Below are 16673 nucleotides of genomic sequence, written 5' to 3' on the forward strand. Positions count from 1 at the left end.
TTAGACCCCTGCTACTTGCAACATTTGCCGAGAATAACCTTCCAACCGGCACCGTTCTCTCAATGTTTAGTTTCTTTTAGAGAATTGTTTTGTCTACCACCAGGATATTATTGAGGACACTGTTCACCACGTTACAGAGTGTACTTTATTTAAGTTCCTCTTGCGAAATTTCTATCAGGTCTTAGTTTCTAAAAAAGCTGTGTGTCTCCTAAACAAACAGGTTTTTTTGTTAATCTTCTGAACACTGGATGCAGTAACACATTCAATTTTCCTTTGGGCTGCCGATACATTTGAAGACTGACTGCTCATAGGAAGTGGATAGGATTTATGATACATAGGTTTAGTCCCTTTCCCAAACTCATTGCAGGTCATTTCCTTTGTTAGTCCCTTTCCTTTTTCTACCCACTTTTAACTAATGTTGTTTTGGCTTTTATGTGTCCCAATAATCCACCTGCAATCCTTTTTGGAACAAGGCTAGAAGATAAATAGCACACACCTCCACAGATGGTCTAGTCCGGTGGTCGGCACGTGTGGGCGCGCACGTACAGTGAGATTGAAACTTCGTGGTCCATGCGCAGAAGTCGGTATTTTGTGGAAGAGCCATACTTGAGGGGCCAAAGAGCCGCATGTGGCTTGCGAGCCGCAGTTTGCCGACCACTGGTCTAGTCTATTTAGAATATTTTACTAAAATAGAACAGTTTAATTGTAACCTTTACCTTTACAATGAGCTTCTAGCTAAATATTTGAGAAGATGGCAGTATAGCCCTTCCTCTGGTAGACAGAACTAATCTGAGAATCATTTTTAAGAAGTCCTTAAAGATAAGAATCCTAACTCACACTGAATAAATGCATGACCAAGTGTCAGACGCACTCTTATAAGTACTTCAAATTCACCAAAGTGTTATTAGGTCTGCTAATCAGTGATCTATTCTGTTTTGCCAAAATAACTTCTGAAGACATTGCCTAGCCAATTCATTGGTTTTTATAAAAGCGAAATAAAAATCCCCTCTCTTTGAAATATTATTTTTCTCCCCTTTCTCCATGCTCTACAGACAGAGGCAACATGATTATCTAAGGAAAGGTCGGTGGGTGAGAACATTTCTTTTCATTGATGAATATTTGTTTTTCTTCTCTCTCTCACCTCAGCCCTAGAATCTGCTCCAAGGGTTTCTGTTTTGTGATTCTGAAATTACTTCCTCATTTTTGTGCATTATGTACAGTAATTATTTTTTGAGATGAGAATGGAGGAGTTTAAAGAAAAAGTAGGCCTATTCCACATGACCGTGGACAGTCCAAGGCAGCCACAGCTCATTGGTGGTTAAGAAATGAGTAGATTGTACATAGAAAACCGTTTCTTTTCAATTTAATGGACCGATACGTTGTGCCAGTTAACAAATCAAGCCGAAGTGTTGACACTGAAGTGGTAAGGAGTGCCTTTGTTCCCAAGAATGGTGGGAGTGGGAGTTTTGTAAAAGCAGTCGTTCCTTTGGTACTAGTTGCATTTGAATCAACTATGAAATTAAGAGCAGACGTACAATGTAGGCTCAGTCTCTTAGCCACTAAAGGGTAGTGTTCCAGCGAATGACACTAACAAACCTACAGTGCTCCCCACATTCACACTCGCCAACAAGTACATTACCCACGTCCCTGCCATCAGATTGTTCCTTTACCACTTCTTCTTTACTTAATAACAACTAAGCCTTCAACAGGCATCTGAGAAGGACAGAAGGAGGATGTTTGAGGTCAGTGCCGGGCAGCTTAGGCAGAAGGGAAAAGTCTGTTGCTACAGCCAGTAACTTCTGTTCTGGGCTTCCCCTTGAGCTCCCCAAGCCACATCCTCATGGTCCCTCAAACCATAGGCCTCAGGCTGGAGCAGCATGGCCAGGACATTCTCGCAGAAGGAAGGCTGAGTACAAGGGGCAGAAATGATACCTCTGGGGCTTGAGTGGGTGGAGCAAGCACTCACTGTGCCCCTCACAGCAAGAGAACCACCTGCATATGTAGCCTTTGTGTTCTGTGCTCCCATCTTCCTTCCCACCTCAGTGGGCCAGTGCAAACCCTGGTTGGAGTGAGGCTTGTCTCCTACCCCAACCCACCTCACCTCCTAGGTCTTTACTGTCTGAGGAGACATTTCGAACAGGTGGTCCAGATGGGAAGGTGACCTCTCAGCCCTGAGAAGTATGTGATCAATAATGCAACTTCTCATATTATGAATAACTAGAGGCCCGGTGCACAGATTCGTGCACTGGGAGTCCCTTGGCTTGGCCTGCACCCTCTCACAATCTGGGACCCCGTGGGGGGTGTTGGAGAGCCGGTTTCGGCCTGATCCCCACAGGCCAGGCCAAGGGACCCCACTGGTGCACGATTGGGGCCGGGGCAGGGGGGACTGCGGGAGGGCTCTAGGGTGTATCCAGCCCATCTGGCCCAGTCCCAATCGGCTGGACCCCAGCAGCAAGCTAACCTACAGGTCAGAGCGTCTGCCCCCTGGTGGTCAGTGCATGTTATAGCGACTGGTTGAACAGTCAAATGAATGGTCGGACACTTAGCATATTAGGCTTTTATTATATAGGATAGCCAGCCACCTACATAGCAATTAAATCTCACCACAACCATATGTAAGGGGTATTGTTGTTATTATTATTATTCCATGGATGAGCAAACTGACGTCCGAAAGGTTAAGTAACTTCTGTAACAAGAAGCTTGTCAGAAATAAAGCCAAGCTTTGAATCCAGGCAGCGAGGTGTGAGTCTGTACTTTTAACCACTGCTCCACACTACCTTTATGTAAAACGTAGGTAAATCTGCACCAAGTATCTAAGTCTGCACAGCCAGTCAGAATTTAGACATTGCGTCTGACAAGTATGGGCATGTGTTTAAATTTGGGGATGACATTTCTTTCTCCTTGAAGTGACTCTTGTATATAAAATCAGAGCTAACTGAATAAATTAGAGCGAGAAGGAATTCCTCATCCGGGGGAGATGGCCTTCAAGAGAGGCAGGGCAGTTCCTTTGCTTCTTCCTGCACTACGGCCATTGGCGAATCACTGCGTTGCCACTTAACACATACTTACTAAGCACCTATAGATTGGCATTATAATAACTTGGCCCCAGATTAATTTTCCTCCTCAAAAAATTTCTGTTTGATCACACCGTAGTCTCAGACAGTGTGTGTGTGTGTGTGTGTGTGTGTGTGTGTGTGTGTGTGTGTGGTGGGGGAAGGGAGGGATTGCTCGGAGCTCCCTGTGTATAGAAGGATAGAAAATAATTAAAAATCAGAATGTAATTTAATTCAAAATCAAGAGGCATTCTCATCTACGTTTTCGTGAAAATTGTGCGAATTGGCAAATTAACGAGTATGTTGCCTGGGGTGAAGTCTGCCCTTAACCTGTGTAATTAGCAAAAAAGGAGAGAGACCTCAGTGGGTCCTATTAATGAGCAAGGCAAGATGATTTCCTGCCTGTCAGTGGAATCATTAAGAATGCAAGAGCCTAATGCACTGGGGCCACTTCCAGGGGACAAGTGATGTCTGAGCTGAGACAGGAACCGCTGTCTTCTGTCTGTGGAGTCTCCCATGGAGCCCATCTACCCTCCATTTAGGGAAGAGAGAGGACTAACATTGATTGAACCCTTGGTATGTGTCATCTCTGTGCATTTTATATATATATATACTTGAGAACTGGTGCATGAAATTTGTGCATGGGGCGGAGTCCCTCAGCCTGGCCTACACCCTCTGGCAATCCGGGACCCCTCGGGGGATGTCTGACTGCCGGTTTAGGCCCGATCCCACAGGGATTCCTGTGGGATTGGGCCTAACCCAACAGTCGGACATCCCTCTCGCAATCTGAGACCACTGGTTCCTAACTGCTCGCCTGCCTGCCTGATCACCCCTAACTGCTCGCCTGCCTGCCTGATCACCCCTAACTGCTCGCCTGCCTGTCTGATCGCCCCTAACGGCCTCTGCCTCGGCCCCCGCTGCCACGGCTTCATCTGGAAGGTCTTCCAGAAGGACATCCAGAAGGTTGTTCAGCTGTTCGGTCTAATTAGCATATTACACTTTTATTATTATAGATATTGCCTACCTAAACAGTGCCAGAATGCTCCATGAGTTTTTGTCTTTGGATAGGGTGATGCACACACAGAGTGACACAGGCATGACCACCATTGTCGCTGCAATTACCCTTCCACATGCAAATGACACAGAAAAGATCATCTAAGTGCAAAAAGACAAATCACTATTAACATTTTGGCCTGTAAACTTACATTCTTTTTAAAAAGTACTTTGTGTACGGTTACCAAAATGGTATTCTACTACATGTAGTTTCTTACCTACTTTTTAACTCAAACATTTTTACATGCTTATTAAATAGTCTTCTACAGTATCATCCTAGTAGTTACAAAGCATGCAGTTGTAGGTACTTTCATAAACCCTCTTTATTGATCCCCTATTATAGGATATTTAGATTGCTTTCAAGTTTCCACAATTTTGAGCAGTGTTCTAATTAACATTCTTGTAGATAAATCACTGCAAAATTAGCCATTTTCTTTAAAAGGTAAATTACTAGCATGGAAATTTCTGGGCATAAGGATATAGACATTTTAAAATTAAATTTATTGATGTGTAATTACATACCGAGAACTGACTATTTTAGGTGTACAGGTCTTTGAATTTTGACAAATGCTTAATAAGTGGATTTAACTCACCTGTATGATCTAACTCACCTGCAGCACCTGTATTATCTGCAGCCATAGCATTTTTTAAAGCCCTCTCTTTCACTCGGTATTCAGAATATGTATTTAAATCCCAAAGTTCATCCAACAATTTTGAGAGTCAGACAATGAGAAGCTAACACATCAATTTTCTTAGAATAGGACAAATTGTGAAGACAAACACGAAATCTCAAACACAATGTTTCCATCATTTCTTTGGATTTCATTAGCTCTTGGCAAAGATTATTTATGCTTATATAACGTTTATTCATTCAAGTACTGTGTTCAAAACTGACTCACTGCTCTTCAGAGACTGCAGAAATGTCCACCCTCACTTGCCCAGGAAAGAGCTGAAGTGAAAATATAGAGTAAAAAATAAGATGAACCTTCACCGTATCACTTAGCTTTCCGTGAGCACACCTGGATATATGTATCTACACTAAGGTGCTTAAGAGATCACAAAAACAGTTTCTGTTCTCATCTAACTCTGCATCTGAGGCAGGGGCCCTACCTGTTTATGATGGTTTCTTCCCACAGACAGAGTGATGCCATGTAAATTCCAGTACCCAGTATCTCTAGCCTATTTAGTTACTGTAACCACGGTAACAGCATGTTTTTCTTTATTCAGGAAGTCTGCACTAAGGCTTATCTCGCCCTCCGTCATCACACGAACCTTCTGATCATCTTGTTCTCCATGATGCTGATGACGGGAATGCCCCAGTTGACAAGCAAAGAAGATATTGAATATATTCGGGATGCCCTGACCGTGGGGAAAAATGAGGAGGATGCTAAAAAGTATTTCCTTGATCAGATTGAAGTTTGCAGAGACAAAGGATGGACCGTGCAGTTTAACTGGTTCCTGCATCTTGTTCTTGGCATCAAGCAAGGAGAGAAACATTCAGCCTAATGCTTTGGGCTAGAAAAACAAGTTAGTGTTCCAAAGCTTTAAGTTAGCACGTCAATCATCAACCTTGGATTTAAATTCTAATAGGACATTATGAAAGCTGGCACCTCAGAAATACAGCTCTTTTCCTAGCTGAACTCTTCACTGGAGACAAATATTGGCATGTCTGATTGTTTAAGGATAGTTCGGTTCTAGGCCTATTTGCAGACTTGTTTCTATCTCATTTGTCTCAATGATTTTGGAGAATATTCTATGTTTAAACAGACTAATCAGTTCCTTGTTGCGCCTGATGTTTTGACTATCTTATTATTGAGTGCCTCTGGAAATTCTTTGGAATAATTTGTGACATCTATTTTCATCTGGGTTTACTCTCAATTTCAGTTATCCTTGTGTTCCTCGAGCTCTTTACAGAAAATAATGTGCTCATTCTAGTCTTTGTCTCATCCCTCACGGTATTTTCAAACATCCCCTCGTTGTCTGCAGATGCCAGAGATGCACTAAAAGGAAGGAAAGCGAGTTAGTCTCTTCGGTGTCTTTTGCAATGAGGTCCTTTACAGTGTACAACTGAGACGCACAAACACAAAAATGGAAAATCTGAACCTTAGTGCCTTGGCCCTGCTCTGCTGGGCTGGTTCCAAGATTAGAAATCGGGGGAAATAGAGATGAGACCATTTGTCCCCACTCTGTCCGCAGAGTGAATAATTAAGTACAACTATCATAGCCTTGTCCAGCATAGAACCAAGAAGCAGCTAAAGGGACTCATTTTTTTTTTTTTGCCTTCATATTTTTCTCCCTCCCTTTCTCCCTGACTCTCTTCTTCTTCTCGCCACCCTCCCACAGCTTTTTACCCAGAGTTGTGAAATTTTCAAGAACCCCTTTACCCTAGATTCAAAAATCAGTTGAGAAAATTTCTCCTCTGGGATTACTTGGATTTTAGGCATTTATTTGTAAATATACTTGAAGAAGTTTTGTTTTTTTTAAGTACATTATTAAAGGAGACATTCTAGAAATTATGGATTAGTTTCCAAATATGTTGGTTTTAAATTTTGATCTGAGCAGCTTTTTCTTTCTTTCTTTTTTATTAATGGAAGAAGATATTTGCTATCTAAAAAGTACCCGAGTTAGGAAGAACACTACTTGTCCTATCCACCTCTCAGTTTAAAGAACTTTCACACTTTGAACACATTCTTCAGGTTTTCAAAAAACAATTGAAATGTCCTTTTCAAAAACTATTTTCATCTCTTAATTACTTTGCTATTTATTGGAAGTGTTGGTTAACCTCAGAGAAACATCGTTATTTATAAAATATTTTTAAATTACTTACAGGTAATACTTTACAAAGGAATAACTCTGTTAACAGTGTCTGTTTATATTAGATATAAATGTATATTAAATTTAAATATTTCTAAGTAGATACCTGGTTTGGTGTAGCCCAAACCTTCCTTCTGTGTATTCAAATGCTCTGTAGTTTTTAACTCTGGGTACAAATAGGAGTCACCAGGGACACTTTTTAAAATACACAGCCTGGACCAGCAGGTGTAGCTCAGTGGTTGAGCGTTGACCTATGAACCAGGAGGTCACGGTTCAATTCCTGGTTAGGAAACATGCCCTGGTTGTGGGCTCGATCCTAGGTTTTAGGGCGTGCAGAAGGCTGCCAGTCAGTGGTTCTCTCTCATCATTGATGTTCCTATCTTTCTCTTCCTCTCCCTTCCTCTCTGAAATCAATAAAGATATATTTTATAAATAAATAAATAAATAAATAAATAAATAAATAAATAAAGTGAAATACGCTGCCTGAGCACCAATCTCAGGCTATAAGTTAATTCGTTTGGGATGAGGCCCAGACATCAGTATTTTCTAAGTACTCTGGGTGGTTCTAACATACAGGGTTCGAAAAAGCCCTGCACGCCTTTGAAGGTGTAGACGGAACTGCTTCTTTGCCCATTGAGCCTTTCCCCTGACTCATAAGGTATCGATAAAGCACTCTTTCTTGACAACTCATCTTTTACAGTCATGTTCTATCCCTCACAGAGGAATATACATTTCATTACAAGTACCGTGCCCGCTAATGAAATATTCCTCTGTGGAAATGAAGGATAGATGTTTTGTCAGATATGTCTTTCACAGGAGGGAAGTTATTTTTTAAAAGCTTAAATACAGGAATTCGGCATAACTTGGAGGCTGTTAGTCCTATGTAATTGGAAATTATTTTTTGAAGCAAGTACAAAAAATAACTTAGAAAGTAAATTTCTGCCGAAACCGGTTTGGCTCAGTGGATAGAGCGTCGGCCTGTGGACTGAAAGGTCCCCGGTTCGATTCCGGTCAGGGGCATGTACTTTGGTTGCGGGCACATCCCCAGTAGGAGATGTGCAGGAGGCAGCTGATCGATGTTTCTCTCTCATCGATGTTTCTAACTCTCTATCCCTCTCCCTTCCTCTCTGTAAAAAACCAATAAAATATATTTTTAAAAAAAAGAAAGAAAGAAAGAAAGTGTCTGAAGCAAATTCTGAACTTTATGTGATAAGCTTGGCTCTATGTGACTATGAAATAAATGTCAATTGTATTTTACAATATGAATAAGAAATAAAATACATTTAGATTGTTACAGGTTCTGCTGTCTTATTTTCTACTTAATCCAACCTAACCATTCCAGGTCATAAGTTCGGTTCTCGTCTGGGAGTGTGTCTGCATTTTCTTAGGCCTGTTTGCAGGACAAGTGCTGGGGCACCCAAAGCACGCACCTGGCCCACGCCCCATTCAGACAGCTGAGCCGTCCCCTCTTCTAGACGGTCCAGTTATCCCCACTTGCATTTGCATATTAATTACAAATTGTTAAATGTAGATGTAAGTGAAAGAAAATCTGGTCTCTCTCTTGTGTTCTCTTGTGTACATCTTTTAATGTCTAAATGGGCACATCGTCCTGAAACTCCAATTCTTTCAGGAAATCTTTTTGGAGGGGCCACTACCTACCAGACACTGGTTAAAGTGCTTCAGGTCAGAATATGCAACAAGGCTCATCTAGTCCCAGCTGTTAAAGAACACAGTTTGCTGGTGATAGCAGACACTCAATAATGGGGACTGGTGTGGGTTGAATTGTGTTCCCCCAATAGATGCTGAAATGCTAACCCATGTCTGTGAATGTGATCTTATTTGGAAGCAGGTTTTGCAGCAGTACAGATATGCCTCATTTTATTGTGCCTCACAGATGTTGCAATTTTTTAAACCTCACCCAAGGATGTTTTTATTGATTTTTTTTTTTTTTTTTAGAAAGGAAAGGAGGGAGGGAGAGAGAGACAGAGACTGAGAAATATCGGTATGAGAGAGAGAGATCAATTTGTTGCCGCCTCCCACACACACACCGACCAGAGATCGAAACTGAAACCTGGTTTACAAGAGGATGTTCCAACCAACTGAGCCTGCTTTATTGGGAAACTCATTTTATAGCGGTGGTCTGGAACTGAACCCACAACATCTGAGGTGCGCCTGTAATTAAGATGAAGTCAGCATGGTGGACCCTAATCCAGTGATGGCAAACCTATGACACGCGTGTCAGAGGTGACACGAAAACTTATTTTTTTGGTTGATTTTTCTCTGTTAAATGGCATTTAAATATATAAAATAAATATCAAAATATAAGTCTTTGTTTTACTATGGTTGCAAATATCAAAAAATTTCTATATGTGACACGGCACCAGAATTAAGTTAGGGTTTTTCAAAATGCTGACACGCCGAGCTCAAAAGGTTCGCCATCACTGCCCTGATCCAATATGACTGGTATACTTAACAAAAGATGAGGGAGAAAGCCAGGTGACGGAGCTGTGTCTACACATCTACAGGGAACACCTGGGGCTCCCAGAAGCAGGAGCAGGAAAGGAAGGATTTTCACCAGAAGCTTCCATGGGAACAAAGCCCTGCCAATGCCTTGTTTTCAGACTTCTAACCCCAGACGTGAGAGAACACATGTTTATTGCTCTAAGCCACCTGGGTTGTGATACTTCGTTATGGCACCCCTAGGAAACCTAAAAAAGTGTCAATAACCAAAACTTTTGTGGGTTTTTTTTGGGGGGAGGGGCATCGGGGGATCCCACAGTGTTTGTAAGTAAACCTATTTGACATTTTCTGCTGTTACCAAAAAGATTTAATTGCACGTGACAAAGTGTTAGTATTCTTGATATACAAAGAGCTCTAATAATTCAATAAGAAAAAGATGGATACCTCATCAGAAAATATTGAATTCCCACAAAAAAATACATGTGGCTAGTAAGTATATGACAGTAAATCCCAAATCACTACTGATCTAAGAAATGCGAAATAAAATAACTTACATTCCTTTCACCATCAGATTAGCAAAGATTGGTAATGCCAGAGTTGGTAATAATTTGAAAGAAAGAGCAATCTGTCATACTAATGAAAGCAGAGCAAGTTAGTAAAATTCATTCATGGCATTTTGTCAAATTTTATCAAAATTAAGAAGGTATCTATCTTCTAACCTAGCCAGTCCACATCTAAGAATTAATCCTTCAGAGATTATTGGACAAGTGTGCAAAGACTTATGGGCAAAAAGTTTCCAGCATTCTTTGTAATAACCAAAACTTGGAAACAGCCTAAAAGTCCCTCATAGGGAACTGGTTAATTAAATCACATGTATACCATGAACTGCAATGAAGCCCTTGATAAGGTCAGACACATCAATGTATTGACAACCATGGAGATCTATGACCTGTGCAGGAGTGAAACGAGGTGGTTATAGGACAGTGTTACACCACAGTCACACTCAAGTGAAAATGTAGGTTTGTATACACATTAAAAGGCTGGGAGGATACCCTCACACCAAACTGTTGATAGTGATTTTTTTTTTACATTGCATTTTTTTTTTCTCTTTGGGTTTTGGGGAAACTTGGCTTTCTATTTGAATTTCTTACCAAGGGAAGAAAGTAAATCTTTTTATTTTTGGGGGGAAATGCAGTCTGCATGTTCACTGGATCCTGTAGTTTTCATCGAGTCTCATTAAAAGCTCAGAAAATTATGTTTCTCAAAGAGAGATTAACCATGAGAAGTCAATAATTATCAAGCACTGGCATCAAAGCCACTGTTGGAACTTCTTGGCGTAAAAACGACTCTGTCGAAGCTTCCTGTTTCAGCTGACCCCACCCAACCGTGACCCGTTGTGCGCTGAGGCTGGCCTGACCTATCCCCCAGGCGGCCAGGCTTTTGGAGCAGGAGAGCCTGCAGGGCTGCTGTGTATTCAGCCAGCGACAGATGCCTCACCTGGCCCAGTTCTTCTCAGCTCTGCAAACCTCCTCCCGCCCCTGTGACCATGCTGAGCTCTCTCACTCACAGTTAAAATCCCCTTTGGAGGTGCCAACTGCTTCATTTTCACTTCTACTGAGTGTTGGATTTTTTCCCTCAGCATTCACTCCTTCATACAGATTAAGCCTCGCTGCCTGCTGGGCTCTGAATCTGAGTCCATATGCACTTGTGGATCTGACTTAGAGAAAATAACAGGGACAGGGATACATACACCAAGGAGGGGAGAATCACCACAGCGTCTCAGCAGCCCCGCTCTTACCTCACAGCAGATGAACAGCCATCGGAGAAGTTTTACGTTCAGACAATCAAACTCAGAATTCCTGTGATTATGCTTCAGAGTTAAAATGGGTCCCTACGCTTCAGAGATGCACCCACCATGATCCCCACTATTTCCAGCCACGTGCAAGGCTTGTGGCTGAATAGCACCTCCGATCTCCAGATGTTTTGGTAGCCAAAGCCATCCTTGTCCCTAGCACCTCCCACCCGGCACCTTTCCCTTCACCACGCACCTGTGCTACAAAACAACCAGCCCTGTAACTACCGAGGGCTTTCATGGGAAATCCTCCCGCCACAAACCACTGCAAATCCCTCACATGCCCTAGGCCAGTGATGGCGAACCTTTTGAGCTCGGCGTGTCAGCATTTTGAAAAACCCTAACTTAACTCTGGTGCCGTGTCACATATAGAAATTTTTTGATCTTTGCAACCATAGTAAAACAAAGACTTATATTTTTGATATTTATATATTTAAATGCCATTTAACAAAGAAAAATCAACCAAAAAAATGAGTTCGCGTGTCACCTCTGACACGTGTGTCATAGGTTCGCCATCACTACCCTAGGCTCTGCTTTCTCCAACCCATGGTTCCGGAAGACAGAGAAGACAATCCCTCATTTTGGAAGAAAATAGCCTTCTCCAGCTCTTTCTCACCTGCTCAGCCGTCATCAAGCTGCTTGCCCCATCATGAGCTGCTCTCTGGAGAGGTCTATGAGGCAAGGAACCGGCGGAAGGTTCTGACCCACAGCACCTAAGGAACTGAATTCTGCCGGCAACCACATAAGTGAGTTAGGAAATGCATCTTTTCAAGTTGTGCTTCTGAGAGACCCAGAGCCAAAGAACCCAGGTAAGCCAGGCCCAGACTCCCGATCCATGGACACTGTGAGGTAATCAGTGTTATGATTTTAAACCACAACGCTTTAGAGTGATTAGTTGTACAGCCATAGATAAGTAATACATTTTAGAGTTGTTTTGAAGATTTAAAAAGACAAATTCATATGTGTGAAAGAACTTAGTATAGTGCCCTGCACAGAGTAGCTGCTTAGCACTATTAGTTGAATCTAAAAACAGCCGAGTCACAAATACCACCAAGATTTGTGAATAATCTATGTACAAAGTCTGCTCGTTTCAGCCTCATCAGGGAAACTCAGACCAAGAAGCCTGACGTGTATATCCAAATACAAAGATATAACTAATGCTCGTGTGTGTTTTACATACTAATGTAGAACATCTCACTCTTAAATGTAAGCTTGTTGTTTTTTTTCATGGATCTTAGAGCTGTGACAGGTACCCCAGCAGGCATTAGGGCACTGATGGTGATGATGATGATGATGATGATGATGATGATGATGATGATGATGATGTTAAGAAGAGAAAGGGAGCTCTCATGGACTTCTGTTTCATAAAGTGGAAATCCCACTTTTTCTTCTCATTCTCTCTCTTCTACCTTCTTGTTTATTCAAATATGCAAGTTCAAGTCAAAGGGAAACTATAAGAAACATTTAAGAGAATTCAGTCCCAGGTCCAGAGCTGCCATTCTCGGATAGCAGCCATATATGAGAGCCTTTCACTGAAACTGGTAGTTGAAAAGGGTTCAATACCATCACGATCTATATGGAAATCACTGTGAAAAGTATGAAAGTATTTCAAAGTGAGACCAGACCCACTCTGTTCAACAGAACTTTACTCAGTGTCTACTGTGTGCCCTCAGCCCTGCTCGGTGACCTTGGGAAACAGAAATAAGCACCATCTAGTGGAAGGAACCAGCACATTCACACTTGACTATCTTAGAGGTAAAACGTGATGGACCATGATCTACTGTTGCCTGTTCTGGGCTTGGGAATAGGAGCAGGGATGTAAAGATGACCTCTTGACTAGACAGGTTGCCATGTGCTGAAATAGAGGTATAAATAATCAAGAACATGCAAAGGTGGCAAAAGTTCATTCTGACTTAGAAACCAGGAAAGATTTCCTAATGAAGGTAACATTTGAGTGTGGTCTTGAGGAATAAATAGGATCTCAACGTGTAAGAGCATTCCAGGTGGAGTGAGTGCAGGAGTGGCATAGACAAAGGCAATGAGCTGTAAAACTGCAAAATGAGGCAAAACATACAGTGGAGCAGCACAACAGAAGTGTCAGCTATACAGCAAAAGAGTGGAAGCAAAGGCTAAAATGCCAGATCATAAAAGGTCTTGAAGCTGAGCAGAGGAGGTTGGATTTATTCTGCATATAATAGAAAGGCATGAATGCTTTTTAAGAACAATAGCGACATGCCCGTGCATGAGCCAGTATGCTTTAGGTGGCTAGTGACAGAAACCCAATTTGAACTGGCTTAATCAAAAAGAACCATATTGATTCACTTAACTGGGAAGTAAAGAGGTGCATGTAGCTTCAGACTCAGCTGATGCCAAGGAACAAATAATGTCATCTCAGTTCCACTTCCCCTTCTTGACTCCTTTCTCAAGGGGGCTCTCTTCATCTGTGGCCAAGATGGCCGTCGCCAGCTGGAGATGTACATCCCACTGACTTAAGCTCCTCTGTGAGAAGAGACTGCTTCTTTCCCAATAGTTCCATCAAGAGTTCGGTGGCTGAATCGTCTTGGGTAACTTGGGTCACCCATTGCAGATGCAGATATTTTGCCAGGGTAACGTAGGGTTTATCCTCAGCAAATGGGGACAACCCTCCCCAAACTCCATTCACTGAAGTGGCAAGTTCCTTCAAGGAAAATCCAGGAGCTATTTTTAAAAGAAAGAGAGTAAGAATAAAAGTGGCAAAAATACACATTTAAAACTGTCCATTACAAAACAGAAAAGGAATTCTAGAGGCAGTCTGTTGGAGACAATGAGGGGAGGGAGATTTCCGCAGAGCCAAGGAAACCTCTACGGGAGACTAGAAAGAGATAAAATGGAGGCAGGACTGATATCATGGGCCATGAGCGTGACATGAACACAGCAGTTGTTTGTGACCCCACACAGAGTATCTCGGGGTCAAGAGAGAAGAGATATTTTAAGAAATAAGTTTGAGAATCGTCTGTGTAATGAATATGATTTAGAGGGGGCATGTGGTACAGAGTCAAAACTTAGATTTATCTTTTATTATTAAATAACTTCAGGTGACCTTGGCATGTTTTTATGCATAATTTGATATCTGAACAAGTGCAGCCCAAGATAACTTAGCTTAAACTTAGAGGAACACCGTACATACGGGTCTACTGGGGGAAAAAACAATTACTCATTCACATTACTTGTGGAGTCGTATTTTTCCTCAATTTTCTTTAAAAATAAAATCTGTCCTTAATTCCATCGCAAGGATAAACAACTCTTAGCCATCTATGTGGTATCAGTGCTTTCGTATTAATATTCCCAAGGTAGTATAGAAGGGAAAAGCCAGGTAAGGAGTCTAGGACGTGCCACTCCGAGCTGTGCGACTTTGGCTTCCTTGTTTTGAGCTGAAAGCACTTGAGAAATAGCAGATGCAGAAAGAGTCCTCTGACTTGCCGTTTTCTACCAAAAATAGGCCATACACTTTCTCTTGAGAGAGAGGTGCCCTGCCTGTACCAGGAAGGGAACATCCTTATCACCAGAGGCTGAGAATTGCCTCTGAAATGCATCTGTACAAGCATACAGCCATACTGAAACACCCCTTGTCTCCCACCAGCTTCCCTCCCCCACGTATCTCCTAGTCACGGCCTCACAGTTCCTGCCCCTAACCCTAACCCTAACCCTAACCCTAACCCTAATCCTAACCCTAACCCCTGAGCTTGGTTATTTCTGCACACATTTATCATTAGAAGGAATAAAGGATTTCTGTTTTGGTCACTTCTTTGGCTCTTCATTCTTTTGCAAAGGTCTCCCATGTACAGGTAAAAATGTCTATACTCTTCCCTGGTTAATCTGTTCTCTGTCATTTTAATTCCTAGGCCCAGCCAGAAATCTTAAAAAGGATAGAGAATCTTTTCCTCCTCTACAATGAAATCTAAACCCTTCTTTCATGAAGAAAGTGCTAGGGGCAGAATGGGCCTGGGGGAAGAACATGGTTCCAGAAGCGGGAGTCCTGCCTGGCTCCATTCCAGCCCAAACTGTCAGCCTGCTGGGCTTCATGATCCTCGTCTGGACAAAGAGGTGGTGCTGAACTCAGCATAAGGGTCGTTCCTTATCTATAATTCTAGGATTCTGAACCCACAAGTCCCCCAGGCCTGAGTGTCCCTGGGCCCAGGGAAAATTCTGAATCTGCTCCAGTCAGCCTGCTCAGTGTCGGTCCTGTCAGCAGCCTGACAATTCCAGCAGAACCTCCCACAGCAGGTGGAGCAGCAATTCTGTGCAAATCACTGAACCGCATTGTGTGAAGACTGTGATTACAGTCACACAGAGGCCCCGCCAATGGCCGGTGTGGGAGGTCAGCAATCTCGTGGTTTCATGAAACAGACATCCACTACAGCACCCAGCAGGTCAGAAATGACAAGACCAACAACCCACAGGCCTGGACACTTGAAAAGAATGGGGCAAAAACTGATTCTAGCAAAACTGGTGTTTTGAGGAGGCCTGTCAGTTGGAATAAACAGAGAACCACTCTAATTTAAGAACATAGTGGGGTTTATTTGGAAGATATAAATCTCATAAAAGTTTGAATCGAGAATGACAGCCAAGCCTTCCAGACGAAGAACCAGGAACTAAAAAGCCACCAAAATTCTTTCCAACTCTCGCTCCTCTCTCTTACCTTTCTCTTGTGTGTGCTTAGATCTCCCTCTCGCTGCACACCAGCTTTCTTCATCCTGGTTGAGCAGGAACTAAGCAGGGCTGCTGCTCAGCTTTCCCCTGGATTGAGAGTCTAGTTTAAACCCTCAGCATCTTTGCGGGTCAATGTAACTGCATTGAAGGTTATGATTGGCTCAGCTCTGGTCAGACATCCATCTCAAGGCCAATCAGTTATGATCGGGGAATCAGGGTCACATGACAAAAACATGACCCCCCAAAATTACCCCCACTGCAATGGAAAATATGGGCAGAATAAAAGTCCACATTTCTGAGTCTTTTAGCATGAATGAAAATATGTGGGTATGTGTGCCGTGCCAGCACAGCCAAGGGTGAACCTGAGGAGGGGTGGCAAAGGTGAAGGGTTAAAGAAGACTGACAAGAGAATACAGCTGGGGCTCGGTGGATCTCCTGTGCCTGGATAAGGACACAGAAAGACCCAGCCTGCAGGCTGAAGCTTTATTTTATAGTCAGATCAAATAGTAGTGGTCAATATGTTTACAATGTTCTTGTGAGTTTCACCTGGTTCTGGCAGCATTTGCTGCACCTCCCACAGCCCATTAGCTACCTAGGAAGGATCTAGGGAGGGCTATAAGGTTAAACTTAAGTATGCTAAGAGGGCTCTGCCCTCCAAGCTAGGACTTGTTTGTGGCCCTGTCTATAGGTCAATCTGAGGCTTGACCCTATAGATGCTCCCTGCAGGTATGGAAACACTTGGCCAAGTTTTC

General features: G+C 42.5%; 2 protein-coding genes across 4 annotated transcripts in view; one reads left to right on the top strand and one right to left on the bottom strand.

The window, feature by feature from the left end:
• Positions 1 to 7532, top strand: part of PIK3CG (phosphatidylinositol-4,5-bisphosphate 3-kinase catalytic subunit gamma) — a 34022-nt gene extending 26490 nt beyond the window's left edge. For 2 of the 3 annotated variants that reach the window (XM_059655685.1, XM_059655686.1), the window contains exon 11: positions 5334 to 7532. In XM_059655685.1, coding sequence (XP_059511668.1) covers positions 5334 to 5612 — 279 coding nt within the window. In that variant the 3' untranslated portion in view covers positions 5613 to 7532. The remainder of the gene's footprint in view (positions 1 to 5333) is intronic. The other variant, XM_059655687.1, reaches the window with a different exon arrangement.
• LOC132211130 (ubiquitin-conjugating enzyme E2 R2-like) overlaps positions 1 to 16673 on the bottom strand; it is a 920533-nt gene that overhangs the window by 342734 nt on the left and 561126 nt on the right. The gene's annotated exons all lie outside the window — the stretch shown is intronic.

The sequence above is a fragment of the Myotis daubentonii genome, chromosome 10 (genome assembly GCF_963259705.1).
Source record: "Myotis daubentonii chromosome 10, mMyoDau2.1, whole genome shotgun sequence".
NCBI lineage: Eukaryota > Metazoa > Chordata > Mammalia > Chiroptera > Vespertilionidae > Myotis > Myotis daubentonii.